This window comes from Budorcas taxicolor, chromosome 11 (genome assembly GCF_023091745.1).
Source record: "Budorcas taxicolor isolate Tak-1 chromosome 11, Takin1.1, whole genome shotgun sequence".
NCBI classification, from domain to species: Eukaryota; Metazoa; Chordata; class Mammalia; order Artiodactyla; family Bovidae; genus Budorcas; species Budorcas taxicolor.
In genome coordinates, this window is record NC_068920.1 from 73,491,387 (window position 1) to 73,509,646 (window position 18,260).

The 18,260-nt window shown below is 45.6% G+C and overlaps 1 protein-coding gene across 1 annotated transcript in view; it reads left to right on the forward strand.

Moving 5' to 3' along the window:
• Window positions 1–1,319: 1,319 nt before the first annotated feature.
• Window positions 1,320–18,260, forward strand: part of ADD2 (adducin 2) — a 48,420-nt gene continuing 31,479 nt past the window's right edge. The window contains exons 1-5 of the mRNA XM_052648544.1: window positions 1,320–1,502; window positions 3,217–3,355; window positions 12,946–13,097; window positions 13,523–13,603; window positions 17,028–17,177. Coding sequence (XP_052504504.1) covers window positions 1,320–1,502; window positions 3,217–3,355; window positions 12,946–13,097; window positions 13,523–13,603; window positions 17,028–17,177 — 705 coding nt within the window. The remainder of the gene's footprint in view (window positions 1,503–3,216; window positions 3,356–12,945; window positions 13,098–13,522; window positions 13,604–17,027; window positions 17,178–18,260) is intronic.

The following is an 18,260-nucleotide window of genomic DNA, read 5'->3' on the forward strand; positions in this document are numbered from 1 at the left end:
ACTGATAGAAGGCTAAGGCATGGGCTAACAGGATGAGCCAAGAGGGCAGAGCAGATCAGGTCTGGGGAGGCCAGGAGCTGCTTTGAGAGAACAATGGCAGCTCCACCTCCTTCTGGAAGGGAGCCCCCAGAGGCAAAGTGAGGGAGGGGCAGATTAAGGATGAAAGCCAGGTACCTTGAGCTCAGGTAAAGCTCTTTTGTTGGTATCTTCCTATTTGCTTTCAAAAACTAGTTATTATTCAGTCAAGGCACTTGCCTTCTTTTGCTGAGAAGGCGCTCCTTCTTTTGGGAGAAGGCTGAAGTTCTGTAAGCCCCCACATCCTCTGGATGTTGAAGGAGCATGATAACTCAGGCTTGAGAGCCTAGCAGGGCTGACACAGAGCGAGACTGGTGGCCACAGTCCCACAGCTGGGAAGCCAAGGCTGAGTAGCAGCCTGCTTCTTCAGCAGGACTCCAGTATGGCCATAAGGACATTCATTCACTCATCATTCAGGCATTTTTAAAAGCCTGCTTGAGTGGAAAAAATAAGTGACTTGTTCCCAGCCCAACCTTCCAAGGATGGCCCTAGTTCTCACTCAAGGTCTAGATACGCAGGCCTCTGGGCAGCCCGGCATATGGTGTCCTTCAATCAGTGTTCATTGTTTCACTATTTCTCAATATGCATTTACTGGGGTTTAGAGAAACTCATTTTCCACTAATAAAAACTGCACACCTCTTTTAAATTCATGATAAGAAATGATTCTCCAGTGAGACACATTTTGCAGAAACAGATTCACCAATAATTCTTTTCCTGAGGCGGGAGCAAAGTCAAAGTTGTAGGGGGAAAAAAGCACTGCTTAGCCTGTTAGAAGTTCCCCGTTCTCTTTTCAGTTTCGTGGATTTCCCACCGCATGTTTTTTAGGAGGCTTCTTAGAGGGTTGACATTTTAGATCAAGTGAATAGCTTTACACTGTGTGGATAAGCATCACAAAATGCCCCCAAAGCTTTGCAGGTCGCGCTCGCCCTGGGGGACCAGTCTACTTGAACCTGAGTGCGGGCGCCCGAGCCCCGCGAGTCAGGCGGGGAAGGGCTGGGAGCCGGAGCCAGTGACTAACAGACCTTCACCTAGTCGGACGATGCATCAGCGCCCCCTACAGGCCGGCAGCCGCGGCGCCCTGCCTGCCAACCCGCCTCCCGGCTCTCACTCTCCTGGGAATAGCCTCATCCCACTCCCCACCCCCAATGCAAGCCCTCCGGCCTAGGAAGCGTGCACCCCGACTGGGAGCACCCTCCTTTCTTCTCGGCAGGGGTCCAGGAGTGGACTGCAAACCCACTAGGACGATGAGTGAAGAGACCGTCCCCGAGGCCGCCTCCCCGCCGCCCGCGCAGGGGCAGCAGTACTTCGACCGCTTCTCTGAGGACGACCCCGAGTACCTGCGCCTTCGCAGCCGCGCGGCCGACCTGAGGCAGGACTTCAACCTGATGGAGCAGAAGAAGCGCGTCACCATGATCCTGCAGAGCCCGGTGAGTGGGGGTCTGACCCCCGCGGGCAGGGGAGGAGGAAGGAGGCCAGAGGGAGGGCGGGGAAGGGGTGCAGAGCACGCTGACGCACCCGGTGAACCCGAAAGAGAAATTGCTTCTCTTCCGCTTGCTCAGAGACGAGCAGTTTTCAGCTCTGAGCAAGATGCTCTGGCTGCGTGGGTTATTTGAGTACCTCCCTAGTCGCCGGCGGATGGCAAAACCCGGGTTATGTGCAGCTTATGGCTTGTGTTTGACTCCCTGGTTGGGGAAGGTGGATCTGAGAAGCAGGAGCCCTACTTCAGTTCCTCGTGCCCCTTCTGAGCCTCACTTTCCAGTCTTCCTCTCCCTCTTCACCAAAAACTCAACAATTCGGGTAAACCAGGGGCCAGCGAGAGGTGCCACGTGGGAGGTCTGGGGCTCCTTTTTCTGCACACCGCCGAGAACTCTGTCCTGGCAAATAAGGCTTTGACATACCAAGGCAGGAGTGAAGTGGGCCTGAAAGCCCCAGGAGGCGGGGAATAGAGAGCAGAGGGGCAAGTCCGGGTCACCCAGCCCTGGCCAGAGTCTTGAGGTCAGTTGGCACCTGCCTTGCATGGACACAGTGCCCCAGGTGGTGTGTTGGGAAGGATGGAGGGTGGGTCTCCCGGACCAGTGAAGCAGGACCATGATGCAGGCCCTCCCAGCGGGGGGAAGAGCGGTGGGAACAGAGGCAATAGATCTCTCAGGGAGTAGAGCTGGGCGGTCCTCAGGAAACAGTACATGATCCTAAGTGTTGGTAAGCCCAGGGAGGAGTAGCATCTCCAGGTACTGGCCAGGATGGGCTCTGCCCCAGGCCCTGCCAAGGTATTGGAGAGCCAGGGCGTGCAGTGGGCTGTGTGTGACCCAGCTGAGAGCACACAGTAAACGCTAAGGAGGACGGGCCCCAGGTCTTGGTGACAGGTGACAGTGAGCTGGGGGGTTTGGAGGAGAATGCATCGGGATGACAGAATCTCTGTGTGACCAGAACGGGTGGCTGTTGTGTGGTAGCAGCGGAGGCGGAGTTAGTACTAACCCAAGTTTGGGAACCTGAAGGATGGGACTATTCTCAGGCAGGAGACGGGGCCAAGAGGCAGTCATGCTGCTTCTGTCCTTTTTTGTAGATTCCTCAACACCTAAGTGGCTCCCTATTTCCTCCTGAGTGTCACCTGATGGGCTGCCATGCCCTATCTATGGACTGATGGTCTGAAAAGCCAGGCTTAGAGTAGCAGGATATCAGAAATGACCTCTGAGGTCATCAACTCCTCCTGTATAGGACCCACCATCCCCACCCCTCATAAGGAAACTGAGGCCCAGAAGAGCTATCAGCCTGACTAATGACAGGAAAGATGGAATACTTTTTCATTCAATTCTGTTTTTTAAAATGTCTTTTAATTACTAAAGTGAAGTCCTGTTATGTCTGATGGGGGGAGGGGTCTAGGCTATCACTAAGACATCAGAAGGACCTGGATTCTAGAGAATATATTGCCTGGAGTTTTCCCCCAGGGCAAAGGGAATAGGATCCATTCCCAGCATCTCCTTATTGCTTCCCACGCAGCAGTTTGGGGAGGCTCCTGAGGTCTCAGATATGTGGGTCTGATCTAGCTGACCCAGGGGCCACGGTTGGGCACTTGGAAGAGGGGCCATCAGTATCCCTCCCACTTGAGACACACTGTGAGGAAGCCTCGGGGGCTTGCTTCAGTCTTTCAGGGAGGAGCTGGAAGGCCTTATCCAGGAGCAGATGAAGAAGGGAAACAACTCCTCCAACATCTGGGCCCTGCGGCAGATCGCGGACTTCATGGCCAGCACTTCCCACGCAGTCTTCCCAACATCTTCCATGAGTACGTGGGGAACTGGGGAGCTGCCAGGAGCAGAGGTGGAGGAAGTGGGGGGTGGGGTGAGGGGAAGGCACAGTAATAAGCAGCTTGGTTGCCAGGCTACGGAGTGAGTGGTACAGCTGCCTTAGCAGAACTGGGGGATCTGGGCAGCAGGGAAAGAAGTACCTGGCTCTGCTTCTAATGCTGCTGTGACGTAAAGGCCCACGGAGAATGATCCCTGATGCCCAGAACTAGGAGGGCGGGGGTGGTTCTGCTGGGGGAGGGGGTAGTATAACCCAGTGTCATTGCAGAGAGGCAGGGCAGCCTAGGTATGACCCCACCACCTCCACCCCTCATAAGGGGATTAGCGTAAAGGGAAGAGCTTTGCAACCCAAGATCCCTTACATGGCCTCTGCCTGAGGCCCGGGAGTGGACACTGGAGAGTGAGAATTTGGCTCCCTGCCACTCTAGCTTTGGGTACAGAACCTAAGAAAATCCTCCTAGCATCCAGCTCTCAGGCGGCTCTTTCCTCAGTCCCCTGGAGTCACTCCTTTGGAGATGGAGTTGGAAGGGGACACAATGAGGCCTTTGGAGCTGGTGTCTCCATGCCCCACTGGACAGGTCAACCTGACTCCACAGACAAGGGCCAAGAGCAGCCAAGGCTAGGTACAAACCCATCTTCCTTGGCTCTGAAGCTCTGCCCACAATCTTTAAGAAACAAACATTGGAAAATACTTTCCTCAATAAAATAAATACAGGATTATGGTTGAAAATTAGGAAAATAATCAAGAAAGGGAATTAAAAATCACTGAACTGTGTCCTTACAACCAAGACATTCTTATTATCAATGTTTTGGTGTGTGTCCTTCCAGCCTTTTTTTCTTAATACATGGAGACTATGCAAAAAATGCAATCACATTATACACACAAAGTTATATCCTTACCGTATCTTGACTAATTCTTCACATAAGAAATATGGTTATATAACATACATTTTGGTAGATGTATGCTATTCTATGCATGGTTGAATATGCCATAGTTTATTTTAATCAGTTTCCCATTTTTGGACTTTTAAGTCATTCCCAACTTTTTGCTATTATGAATGACAATTCAAGAAACATCCTTGTCAATAAATCTGTGATTAAATCCATGACTATTTTCTTAAGATAAATTGCTAGAAGTAGAATTGTTAGATTGAATTATATGCATCTTTTAAAGATTGTCATGCATAATGCCGAATTACCCTGGAGAAAGATGGAACGAATTTACATTGCTACCAGAAATGCAGGGGTGCCCATTTCCTCCACCCTGATCTGTAGTCTGTTACCATGTTTCATCCTGATGATATGATAGGAGATAAATGGTACTTTGTGTTTTAGAGTGCTTTTATTTGATTACTAATGAGATTGAATATTTTCGTATACATATTGGGCATGACAAAGAGAAAACCCAATATGCCCAATATGTATATGAAAATATTCAATCTTATTAGTAATCAAATAAAAGCACACTAAAACACAAAGTACCATTTATCACCTATCGTATCATCAGAGTGAAAAATGGTAACAGGCTGCAGGTCAATAGTAAATTGCCTGTCATACCCTTTGCCAGGTTTTCACTTGCACATTCTTTTCTTGGGCTTTTCTGGTGACTCAGCAGTAAAGCATCTGCCTGCAATACAGGAGACATAGCAGATGAGGGTTCGATCCCTGGATTGGGAAGATCCCCTGGAGGAGGAAATGGCAACCCACTCCAGTATTCTGGCCTGGACTATCCTGTGGGCGGAGGAGCCTCATGGACTATAGTTTGTGGGGTGGCAAAGAGTCAGACACAACTGAGCATGCATATTCTTTTTTTACAGGTTTAAAAATCTTCATAATGTAAGGCTAGTTCTCTACTCCCTATCAAATACACTACAGATTTTCCCCAGTGTCTCCTTTGCTTTTTAATTTTTTCATGATATTTTTGTGTCGTAGAATAATTTCCATGGAGTTGAATCTGTTTCTGTTTTCTTTTGTGTTGTCTGCTTTTGATTGTATGCTTAGAAACACCTTCCTTAGGTTTTACCATCCAATAAAATACTTTTAATTATTCATTTGCAATTTTTCTCAGCCATCATACAAGCTGATTCTTTAAAATAACTTTAGAAGTATTTTGTCAATCTCTTTATTCACCTCAAAAAAGTTCCTTCTGGGATTTTGAATGAGGTTGCATTAAATGAATAGATTAATTTGGTGGAGACTTTATAAATGTTCAATTTTATATTAGAACGTAAGCTCCATTGGGGAAAGGATATTTGTATGTTTTGTTCACTGTTAGAGTAGTATCCTGAACTTAGAAATGTAGCTGGCATGTAACAGGTGCTTACAAAATACCTGCATAAATGAATTTTAAATCTTTTCGGAAATGATATGTCTTCGATTATTTAATTCTTTAATGTCCGTCAGAAAAGATAGCAGCTATTTTTATGTTCAGTTCAGTTCAGTCATTCAGTTGTGTCCAACTCTTTGCGACCCCATGGACTGGAGCACACCAGGCTTCCCTGTCCATCACCAACTCTCGGAGCTTACTCAAACTCATGTCCATCGAGCTGGTGATGCCATCCAACCATCTCATTCTCTGTTGTCCCCTTCTCCTCCCGCCTTTAATCTTTCCCAGCATCAGGATCTTTTCAAATGAGTCAGTTCTTCGCATCAGGTGGCCAAAGGAGTGGAGCTTCAGCTTCAGCATCAGTCCTTCCAGTGAATATTCAGGACTGATCTCCTTTAGAATGGACTGGTTGGATCTCCTTGAAGTCCAAGGGACTCTCAAGAGTCTTCTCCAACACCACAATTCAAAAGCATCAATTCTTCGGTGCTCAGCTTTCTTTATAGTCCAACTCACATCCATACATGACTACTGGAAAAACCATAGCTTTGACTAGACGGACCTTTGTTGGCAAAGTAATGTCTCTGGCTTTTTATTATGCTGTCTAGGTTGATCATAGCTTTTCCTCCAAGGAGTAAGCGTCTTTTAATTTCATGGCTGCAATCACCATCTGCAGTGATTCTGGAGACCCCAAAAATAAAGTCTCTCACTATTTCCATTGTTTCCCCATCTATTTGCCATGAAGTGATGAGACTGGATGCCATGATCTTAGTTTTCTGAATGTTGAGCTTTAAGCCAACTTTTTCACTCTCTTTCACTTTCATCAAGAGGTTCTTTAGTTCTTTTTCACTTTCTGCCATAAAGGTGATATCATCTGCATATCTGAGGTTATTGATATTTCTCCTGGCAATCTTGATTCTAGCTTGTGCTTCATCCAGTCCAGCATTTCTCATGATGTACTCTGTATATAAGTTACATAAGCAGGGTGACAACATATAGCCTTGATATACTCCTTTTGCAATTTTATGTAGTGCTTGCTAATTTCTTTTTTTAAAAAATTAATTATTTTAATTAATGTATAATATTGTGGTGGTTTTTGACATACATTGACAGTTACTAATTTCTTGTTAAATTTATTCTGGAAATTTTATGTAATTTGTCATTTTGAGTGATTCTCCATTCAGATCTTTTTCTGGTTATAGCTGTCACCTAGGGAAATCACTGGAGTTATACATATATAAATGTGTGTGTATTTATGTATATTATGTTTATATATATTATATACATATATATATATTTGTCATTGGAGTTATATATATATTATACATCATTGGAGTTATATATATATATATATATATATATATATATATATATACACACACACACACACACACACACATATATATATACTAACCCCTTATTGAGCTCCTAAATTCTATATCTTCTCAATGAATTCTTTTGGGTTTTGTATATCAAAAGAAATCACATAGTCATTTTGCATTCTTCAACATTTTGCCCTTTGGTTTATTTTTCCAGTTTTCTCACTGCATCCATTAGAACTCACAGAACAATGTTTAATAATAGATCAGAGAGGAATCATCTTTGTCTTGTTTCTGACTTTAATGGTAATTCTTTTACCACAAGAGTTTGAGATAATTATTCTTTATCATGTTGAGGAAATATCTTTGTATTCTAGTTCAATATGGGTTTTTCTCAGAAATGGATATTGAATTTTATAAAATGCATTTTTGGTATTTATTGATGTTTCTTTCCTTGATGTGGGTGAATTGTGTTAACAGATTTCTGAATATTGAACTCTTTTCATTCCTGAAATAAATCATTTGTGATTTTGATGCAGTCTTTGAAAATTACTCTTCTGGCTTTGATTTGCTGGAATTTTATTAATTTTTGCATCCATAGTTGCACGTGATGAAAAGCAATTAACTTTCGGGCAGCTTTTGCTTAGTACTGGCATTAAGGCTATCATTTCCTGAGATGAATCAGGGGGATCCCCACCCACTTCTTTGCCCTGCTGCTGCTCAGTCACTCAGTCGTGTTTGACTCTTTGTGATCCTACAGGCTATAGCCCGCCAGGCTCCCCTGTCCATGGGATTCTCCAGGCAAGAATGCTGAAGTGGGTTGCCACTTCCTTCTCCACTTCTTTGCCCTAACAGAGCAAAAATATTAGGTAGGAAGTCTCTGCTCTTTGAAGACTTATTATTCACTTTTGAAGCTGTCCAGATCTGAAATACTTGGGTAACATCTTTTTTTCTGTTTCATCTAAAGTTCTTTAAAATTTTGTTTTGCTGCTTCTTGAGTAAATTTTGGTCATATTTATATAAAATAATTCATTTCACATGGCTTTAAAAATTACTAGTGTGATTTACAATATTATTTTTATCATTTAAACTTTCTGCTGTGGATATGACATCCCATTCTCATTCCTGATGCCGTGTATTGCTGCTTCCTCCTTACCGGCAAATCCAGAGACTGGTTTATTCATAGATCTTCTCACATAAGCCAGTTCTTGGATTTATATATTGATTCTCCTAATTTCCTTGTATTCTGATTCATTGATTTTGTTTTTATACTCATCAATTCTTTTCCATAACTTTCCTTTGATTTATTTTAGTCTTTATATTTTTCTGTAATAGAATAAAATGGATTTGATTTATTTTCATATTTAATACAATAATAAAGACATGTAAGGCTATGAAGTTTTTTTCTTTGAGTATAAATTTGATCTTGTTCCATAAATTTTGACATGCAGAATTTTCTTTATTGTTAATTTCTAGGTAGCTTGCAGTTGCTGTTTTGGCTTCATTTTTATTCTAAAATAAAATAAGTACCCTCTGGGAGTGTGCTTTCTCATTTTTAGTGGTAGAATTTGTATTCTTTTAAAGGTTTATTGATAATGTCTAGTTTTATTGCATTATGTTTAGAAAATGTAGCCTACTTATTGTCTGTGTTGGGGATTTATTGAGTTTTTTTTGTGGCCTAATAATATCATATTTAAATGATACATGGATATAGACTCTATCCCTGGGGAATAGTATTTCATTTGTCAAATGTATTCATTTATCATTTTTTATTTCATAAAAAATTAATGTTGTGTTGTCTCCCACTGTATTTGATTTCTGTTCATTTCTCTGTATTTATGACAGCTTTTGCTTTGTATATCTTGATAAAATGCTTTTCAAAGCATAAATGTTTTTATAGCTATAGCTCCATTATGGATTATGCTTTTATTCCTTATAAAATGACCTACAAAATGGCTCTTTTTGTCCAAAAGAGCATTATTTTCCTTGGCTTCTATTTTGGTCATATTATGACCTCTGTTTATTTTTTGTTTATAGTTGGCTGGGCTACTTTTGATGGTCTCTTTATTTTTACCTGCTTTGTGTCACTTTATTTTAATGTTTGTTTTTATAAATCTCCTATAGTATTGTCTTTTGGCATCTGTTGTTATAACAAAGAAATCTAAAACAGTCTATTATTGGTTCCTTTGTTGGTAACCTTTTGTTTTCTCCTAGATGCTTGTGGAATTTCCTCCTTACCCTCACATTTCAGAAATGTTGTCAGAAAGCATCAAATTGTGGGTTATTTTCTTTTAATGGAATGCAGTAAGTCCTTATACTTTATACACACACACACACACACACACACACACACACACGTCTTGAACTCAAATTTTTTTCTTCTATTATATCAGTACAGTTCAGTTCAGTCACTCAGTCATGTCCGACTCTTTGCGACCCCATGAATCGCAGCACGCCAGGCCTCCCTGTCCATCACCAGCTCCCGGAGTTCACTCAAACTCACGCCCATCAAGTCAGTGATGCCATCCAGCCATCTCATCCTCTGTCGTCCCCTTCTCCTTCTGCATCCGAGTCTTTTCCAATGAGTCAACTCTTTGCATGAGGTGGCCAAAGTATTGGCGTTTCAGCTTTAGCATCAGTCCTTCCAAAGAACACCTAGGACTGATCACCTCTAGAATGGACTGGTTGGATCTCCTTGCAGTCCAAGGGACTCTCAAGAGTCTTCTCCAACACCACAGTTCAGAAGCATCAATTCTTCGGTGCTCATCTTTCTTCACAGTCCAACTCTCACATCCATACATGACCACAGGAAAAACCATAGCCTTGACTAGACGGAGCTTTGTTGGCAAAGTAATGTCTCTGCTTTTTAATATGCTGTCTAGGTTGGTCATAACTTTCCTTCCAAGGAGTAAGCGTCTTTTAAATTCATGGCTGCAATCACCATCTGCAGTGATTCTGGAGACCCCAAAAATAAAGTCTGACACTGTTTCCATTGTTTCTCCATCTGTTTCCCATGAAGTGATGGGACCGGATGCCATGATATTTGTTTTCTGAATGTTGAGCTTTAAGCCAACTTTTTCACTCTCCTCTTTCACTTTCATCAAGAGGCTTTTTAGTTCCTCTTCACTTTCTGCCATCAGGGTGGTGTCATCTGCATATCTGAGGTTATTGATATTTCTCCTGGCAATCTTGATTCTAGCTTGTGCTTCTTCCAGCCCAGCATGTCTCATGAGGTACTCTGCATAGAAGTTAAATAAGCAGGGTGACAATATACAGCCTTGACGTACTCCTTTTCCTATTTGGAACCAGTCTGTTGTTCCATGTCCAGTTCTAACTGTTGTTTCCTGACCTGCATACAGATTTCTCAAGAGGCAGGTCAAGTGGTCTGGTATTCCCATCTCTTTCAGAATTTTCCACAGTTTATTGTGATCCACACAGTCAAAGGCTTTGGCATAGTCAATCAAACAGAAATAGATGTTTTTCTGGAACTCTCTTGCTTTTTCCATGATCCAGCGGATGTTGGCAATTTGATCTCTGGTTCCTCTGCCTTTTCTAAAACCAGCTTGGACATCTGGAAGTTCATGGTTCACCTATTGCTAAAGTCTGGCTTGGAGAATTTTGAGCATTACTTTACTAGTGTGTGAGATAAGTGCAATTGTGCAGTAGTTTGAGCATTCTTTGGCATTGCCTTTCTTTGGGATTGGAATGAAAACTGACCTTTTCCAGTCCTGGGGCCAGTGCTGAGTTTTCCACATTTGCTGGCATATTGAGTGCAGCACTTTCACAGCATCATCTTTCAGGATTTGAAATAGCTCCACTGGAATTCCATCACCTCCACTAGCTTTGTTCGTAGTGATTCTTTCTAAGGCCCCCTTGACTTCTTATTCCAGGATGTGTGGCTCTAGGTGAGTAATCTACTTATATGCTTAGATGCCAGGGCTTCTTGTCTTTGTCCCGTGTCTATCAAATTCTTGCTCATCATTTTCATGTCTCTGATCTTACACTCTTCCTCTTGAAAGAGAAATAGGGCTTTCCATTACTTTACTGATCAGCATCTGCCAGGAAAACAGTTGGATGCCTGGAAATCTGGTTGGTGCATGCCAGGGTAACTGAGTCAGGGAATGTGGAGAAGGAAAATTCCAGGTGTCATGAGTCCAAGCCCAGAGAGGTTGTTCTTTGTCCAGCTCCATTCGCCTTAGGATTTTGTTCCCTTGAGTTTTTTTTTTTTTCCTGCTGTAGAGCATGTCGGTAGCTTTCTGGGGGGTTTGGTGGATTTTCATCTCTGTGTTTTCTTAGGTACTTTGAAATAATGGCCCAGTTAGACCTTCACTTGGTGAGGCTGATCAGAATAAGCATCCTTTGCAAGAAGCCCCTGAGGACAGAGGACTGGGGACTCCTGTGGAGCCCTCTGGCCTCTTCTGGGCCTGTGAGTGGGTAGTCCTTACGGGAAGCTCCACAGGGTTGGGGAGGCGGACTCTTAGGGGATACAGGACACAGAGGATATGATAGTGAGTGTTTTCAGACCTCTTCTGGCCTCCTGATCGTCTCTGGGGACTCCACAGGTATTTCTAAAAGAGGGTTCAAAGACCTTTCCCAACAACAGCCTCTCCCTATCTCCGGCTTTGCTTGGGGGCCTTATGCTTTTGATATGCTTCCCTTCTTGCTGCCAGGGGCAAATACTTGTCTGGGGAACTAGAAAGGAGGCAAGGAGCCTTGACTAGTCAGCTTGGAATAGAAATCCTTAATTTTGAGATTTTGTTGCTGTTTTTCTTGCCAGTTCAGCCAGGTCTTTGGACCACTTGTATCCCTGTCAACTTCCTATACTGGACCCATGCCCTAGAGGCATACCACGGCTGGTGGGCACAAGCCTTTCGGGGGCATCTTCCTGACATGAGGTGTTTGAGGCTTGCTCTGCTTGCTTTGTGCTCCCAGTCCACCTTCATATCACAGACCTTATCATTTCAACTAATGGCAGACCTGATACAGGACGTACATCATGTGCTGTGGCCGTGAGGTTTGCAGTGATGGTGGAAGCTTCCAAAGAGCATTTTCATCCATTAAAGTTTTTAGAGGGATGCTGAGAAAGGCAGCATCAGGAGGCTCCCAGCCAGATGTCGTTTTAAGCCAGAACCCTTTCCTATTGATTCTCTTATTGTTTCCTAGACACTGATTAATTGGAGGGCTGGGGCTCAGAGGCCCTCTTCTGGCTTCGGAGGTATGCAGGCAGTGGTCAGCATGGTTCATGGGACTGACTAGACCCTTTGGGTGCCCTGAGTAGAAGACTATCAGACTCTCTAGGTTCATTTCCATATTACCAGATTCCCAGAAAGAGCCATAAAAAGCCAAGCGACTGCATATCTGGAGGCGGTCAGAAGTAGTTCACCCTCAGCCTCTGGCCCTTCAGCCCACCACAGCCACACTGACTTCTGGAGGTTTATGACTTGTCAGAAAAAGTTGAGGAAATTACCTCCTGGTTGACTTGGCTTTCTGTTTGCCCTTTTCCAAATCAGAGAAAAAGTTAGTTAAAACAATAGAATAATGCTTAGTTACTTCTTCATTAAAGCTAACTGATAAAATGTACCCATATTTCCACTCAGAAATTTATTTTTGCATTTATTCAATGTCTGTCTCTAGGGTTTATAGTCAGCTTGAGCTGAGATCCTTGCATTTGTGGCTTGAGTCTGGCCATGGGTTTTGACCCAAAGCAATGCCTTTCTTCCCTTAAGAAGCAGAGGACTTTATTGGGCACAACTGTCCATTCTGTGGAGGGTTTTCTCCTCTGGAGTCAGGGTCAAAGGATGTTGAATTCCCTGCCCACAGGAGTCTCGTGTATGGATGTAGCACCCAGGAGAACTGGGAGAGGGTAGGGGCAAGGCAGGAGAGTGCGGACGTGAGCTCCTGACCTGAAAGCTGCCCTGTGCCCCTTCAGGCTTCTCCATGATGACGCCCATCAATGACCTCCACACAGCCGACTCCTTGAACCTGGCCAAGGGGGAGCGGCTCATGCGGTGCAAGATCAGCAGTGTCTACCGCCTCCTGGACCTGTATGGCTGGGCCCAGCTGAGCGACACCTACGTGACGGTGAGGACAGCGTCCGGGGCTGGGTGGGGCTCTGCCTGTGGCCTCCCCCAGAGGGAGACTTCCTGAGCCTTGGCGTGGCTGTGACACTGCTGGCCGTGAGCTCTTCCAAGGTTTCTAGCCACTGTGGCTACCTGAAATAGACAACCTGCCTAGCGGGCACGTCTCTGGATGAGGAGCCAGGAATTTCTGCATCCTATTTCTAGGGCCACCCTTGACCATTGGGAGATTCCTCTTATAGCTCCATTTCCCTGGCTCCAAATAAAGGCTGAGTCTTCATCTCTCATGGGTCAGGAGTAAGTAAGTGTTCTTGGGGTGGGGGGAGATTTGTATGCAGTGGATTCAGGGGTAAAGGTGATTCAAGCACAGTATCATTGGAAATGGCCCCTCTCCCTTCTCACCACTGGGAACACATGTCTTTCCTCCAGCTGAGAGTCAGCAAGGAGCAGGACCACTTCCTGATCAGCCCTAAGGGAGTCTCTTGCAGTGAAGTCACAGCATCCAGCCTGGTAAGTACAGTGTGACATCTCACTACCAATTTCTTGTTGAAATGACAGTACCATCTTTGCTCCATGCTGCTGCTACTGCTGCTGCTAAGTCGCTTCAGTCATGTCTGACTCTGTGCGACCCCATAGATGGTAGCCCACCAGGCTCCCCTGTCCCTGGGATTCTCAAGGCAGGAACACTGGAGTGGGTTGCCATTTCCTTCTCCAATGCATGAAAGTGAAAAGTGAAAGTGAAGTCGCTCAGTCGTGTCCAACTCTTAGCGATCCCATGGACTGTAGCCTACCAGGCTCCTCCGTCCATGGGATTTTCCAGGCAAGAGTACTGGAGTGGGGTGCCATTGTTTTCTCCGTTGCTCCATGCTAGCCACTGCCATCTTGTCCTTCAAGCAGTTTGCAATCTGGTGGGAGAGAGAAGTCACATGGACACCAAAACAAACTGTGCAGAGAGCATGATGTGACCAAGAGACCAAATGGGAAGTGAAGGCAGCAAAAACACTAGGAGGGAGAGGGAAGGAAAGATGAGCCTAGAGGCCTCTGAGCCCAGGATTGGACTTCAAAGGCTGGGAGTCAGGAAGCCTTCCTGGCTCAGGGGTACATTAGAACAACAGCCAGTGCTTTGTCCCAAAGAATGCAAGGTTCTTCTAGTGCTATGAGAGAGAGCTTCTGGGTCCTCTTTCTGGGCTGAGTTTTCAAATTTGCGCAATGGCGTACCCACACACCCTATGGCCCTGAGCTCTCCTCAAGAGGGGAGACTGTCTTCTCACGGGACAAAGGCACTGCGTGCGACAGTAACTGTCCTGTTATGCTGTAGAGATTCTGGCGTGACAACAGGTCACATATCCACAGCTGAGATAAGGAACACACAAGGGCAGAGAGAGCTCATCCCAGAGAGGGAAGTCTGAGTGGGCCACCCAGCCGAGGAGGCTGGGGAGCTGAGCTGAATGGAAACCAGGGTCTGCATCAGACCCTTGCAGGTTTAAGTTCCTGAGATGGCAGGGTGGCTGCCATGTTCATGGGTCAGGCCACTTGAAAGGAATGTTCATCCTGTAAAATTCACTTAAAATAGGATTTAGTAAGAGAGGGCTGTTGACCATCTTGTGCTTCTGCTGGAACTGGTGTTGTCAGTAGCGTGTTCCCTGCTTTGGTACCACTTGTCTGCCTGGGCCTCTGGGCTGGGTGTGGTAGGTGTGTTGTGGAACTGCCCTGTGTGCTGCATTCAGGGGCCTGTCCCTGTGCTGGAATTTTAAGAGCCAAAGCTGACATGATTTTTAGAAAGGAAAAATCTAGCCTGCTAATGTCCAGCAAACACTTCTAGTCAATAAGTTAGGCTAAATTAACTACCTACCAGCTTCTGGGAGACTGCTCGTGGAGCAGGAGGTGTTTTCAGCCTAAGGGTGTTTCAGGATTAGGGTTGTGTTGAGTGATTTGGAACCTAAGAAGGAGGTGATGGGGACTTCCCTATAGCTCAAGCGGTAAAGAATCTGCCTGCAATGCAGGAACCTATGCTTCGATCCCTGGGCTGGGAAGATCCTGTGGAGAACGGACTGTCAATCCATTCCAGTATTCTTGCCTGGAGAATCCCATGGACGGAGAAGCCTGGCAGGCTACAGTTTATGGGGTCACAAAGAGTCAGACACGACTGAGCGACTAGCAGTGTCTGGCCAGGGGCAGTTCTGGGGTGGGGGGCACAGAATGAGGCCAAAGCTATTGGTGCAGTTAGGATGAATGTCTCCGGTTAACTGGGAGGAAGTGTCAGTCATCTACTGAGATGATCTTATGGTTTTCATTCTTCGCTTTGTTGATGTGTTGTATGGTACTGATTAATTTGCATATACTGAACCATCCTTGTATTCCTGGGATAAATCCCACTTGATCATGGTGTGTTGTTGTTCATCACCAAGTCATATCCAACTCTTTGCAACCCCCTGGACTACAGCACACCTGACTTGCCTGTCCCTCACTATCTCCCAGTTTGCCCAAACTCATGTCCATTTCACTGGTGATACCTCCAACCCTCTCATCCTCTGTATAGTCCTTTTAATGTGTTATTGGATTCAGTTTGCTAGTATTTTGTTGAGGATTCTTCCATCTATATTCGTATTCATCAGTGATATTAATCTGCGATTTTCTTTTTTGTGTGAGATATTTTTCTGGTTTTGGTATCATGATATTGGTGGCCTCATAGAATGAATTTGGGAGTGTTTGTTCCTCTGCAGTTATTTTGGAAGAGTTTCAGAAAGATAGGTATTAACTCTTCTCTAACTGTTTGATACAATTCACACCTGAAGCCACCTGTTCTTGGACTTTTGTTTGTTGGAAGCTTTTAATCATAGGTCAGTCATGTGATTGACCTGTTCATATTTCCTGTTTCTTCCTGGTACAGTCTTAGAAGGTTGTTCATCTCAATGAATTTGTCCATCTCCCAGGTTGTCCATTTTATTGGCATATGTTAATAGTTGCTTGTAGTAGTCTCTTATGATCCTTTGTGTTGGTCATATTTGCATTTGTACAAACTTGTTTTTGCTTTTCCTTAGACATGATTAAGGAGTGGCTTCTGTCTTCTGTGTCACAGTCAAAAGTGGTCTTCTCTGATGATGATGTTCTGTGAGATTGTTTATGTTAAGCAGGAAGTGCTATGGCTTAGCTGTGTGCCGGGCCAGCAACAGCCACCAGAAGTTATGTGTATGTGTATGTGTGCACACATGCATGGGCATGCCTGTGTTTTCACTGTAACACCCACAACCCCTTGGAGTCAAAAGCAGATTATGAGACCAGGGACTGCTCTCTCATTTGTCTTTTAAGACCTAGCTTTTGGGTGACTGGTAAATGGATGCTCATTATACTATCCTCTTTACCTTTGCGTGTGATTAAATTTTTTCAAAATAATAAGCTGGAAAAAAAGAAAAAGGCTCAGTTTAGATGCTGCTTCCTCTGGGAAGGCTTCTCTGCTCTCCTATTTCCACTGGGATTAAAGACTCATCCTATCTGCTTCTAGAGAATTCTATGAATGACTCTCTCCTTGCACCTTGATACTCAAACTGTGGTCCATGGACCAACAGCAGGGGTATCACTGGATTCTTTTTGGAAATGCAGACTCCCAGGCTGAGTTCTTGGCCTACCAAATTCGAATCTGCATTTTGGTAGGATCTCCAGGTGATCCTCATGCACAGTAAAGTTTGCGAAACTCTTGCATTTTTTGTGCTGAATTAAACTTGCCTTTGTTTCCCAGTAGCCTGTGTGCTTACCCTGCGGGCAGGAACTCTTCCCCCCACTCCACCACCAAGCACATCCATTGCCCATGGTGTGGTAGAGAGTGGACGTTGGTGGGTGGGCATATGCCTGGCCCACCTGCAGGGAGGGGAGTGAGGGGCCTCTGCCTTCTGGTGGTCAGAAGTCTGTCTTCCTCCTCACCCCCACCCCGGCCCAGATCAAGGTGAACATCCTGGGAGAGGTGGTGGAGAAGGGCAGTAGCTGCTTCCCCGTGGACACCTCGGGCTTCTGCCTGCACTCGGCCATCTACGCTGCCAGACCCGACGTGCGTTGCATCATCCACCTGCACACTCCGGCCACGGCGGCGGTAAGTGTCAGCTCTTCAGCCAGCATTTCAGCCCCCATGGCAGCAGCCGCATGGCACCTGTCTCTCTGAGAGTCTCCCCAAGGGGAGACATAAGTCCCTCCAAGCTAGGAGCAAACTCACCATTTAATGCAGTTCTGGAAAGATTCCCTAGAACTCAGGCCAAGGTGAGGAGGGACACCTGATGTGGGAATCTCCTCCTCTCCATTTTTCTGACTGTGGAAGTCTCAGACTGTGGAGATAAGGTGAAGGTGTGTACTGTCGGCTCCTCTGTGTCCCCCAACTGCTGCATACGCAAACCAGCCCCACTTGTGTGGGTGATGGCACCTTCTGAGCCTCTGCTTAGGTCAGGCTGGCACCTGCTCCCTAGCCCAGGCTCTGGCACGGACAGGTCTTGTTATGAGATCAGATGGTGGGAACCTGCACTGTGTCCACTTTTCACAATGTCTGGGGTTGGGGTGGGGGGCTGAGAGCTGGGGCAGGAGCAAAGAGAACTGGGAGAGAACAGAGGGAAGACCATCAAGGAGCAGGCTGTCCCCTGAGGGTCTCTGGACATTTCTCTGTCTACCTGAGGTGCTGCAGTGTACCTGGAAAGACAGCAGACCCCAACTTACCAATCCCCTGGCCGTGCACCTACAGGGGCAGAGCAGACCTGCCACTGACTTGTGATTTTTCTCTGCAAAATCACACTGGTTTACAAGCACTCAGACCTTCCAAAAGTTAGACTAAGGCTATGTGATGTATTTGTGCCAAGTGTGCATTTCTGCAGAGCTGGGGCTGACGTGAGGGGCAAGATGACTGAAGGAAAGTGAGAGGCTCTCCAATCTCTCCATGTTCCTTGCTTTTAATAAAGGCCAAGGGTTGGCACATGGTGGTTACAGCCTGGGTTTTAATCATCTCTCCTAGCACTTGCATTGCCCCATTGCTGGAAAAATGGGAGCTTCTCAATGGGCCTCCCTGTCAGTGAAGAGTCGTGGCTGTTTCTGCAGCCAAGGCTGAAGGTCTCTACCAACCCACCCCCTGGACCCTGGACCCTGGACCCTGCTTCACCGCTGCCTGTCCCCAGACAGAGCTTGACTGGGCCAT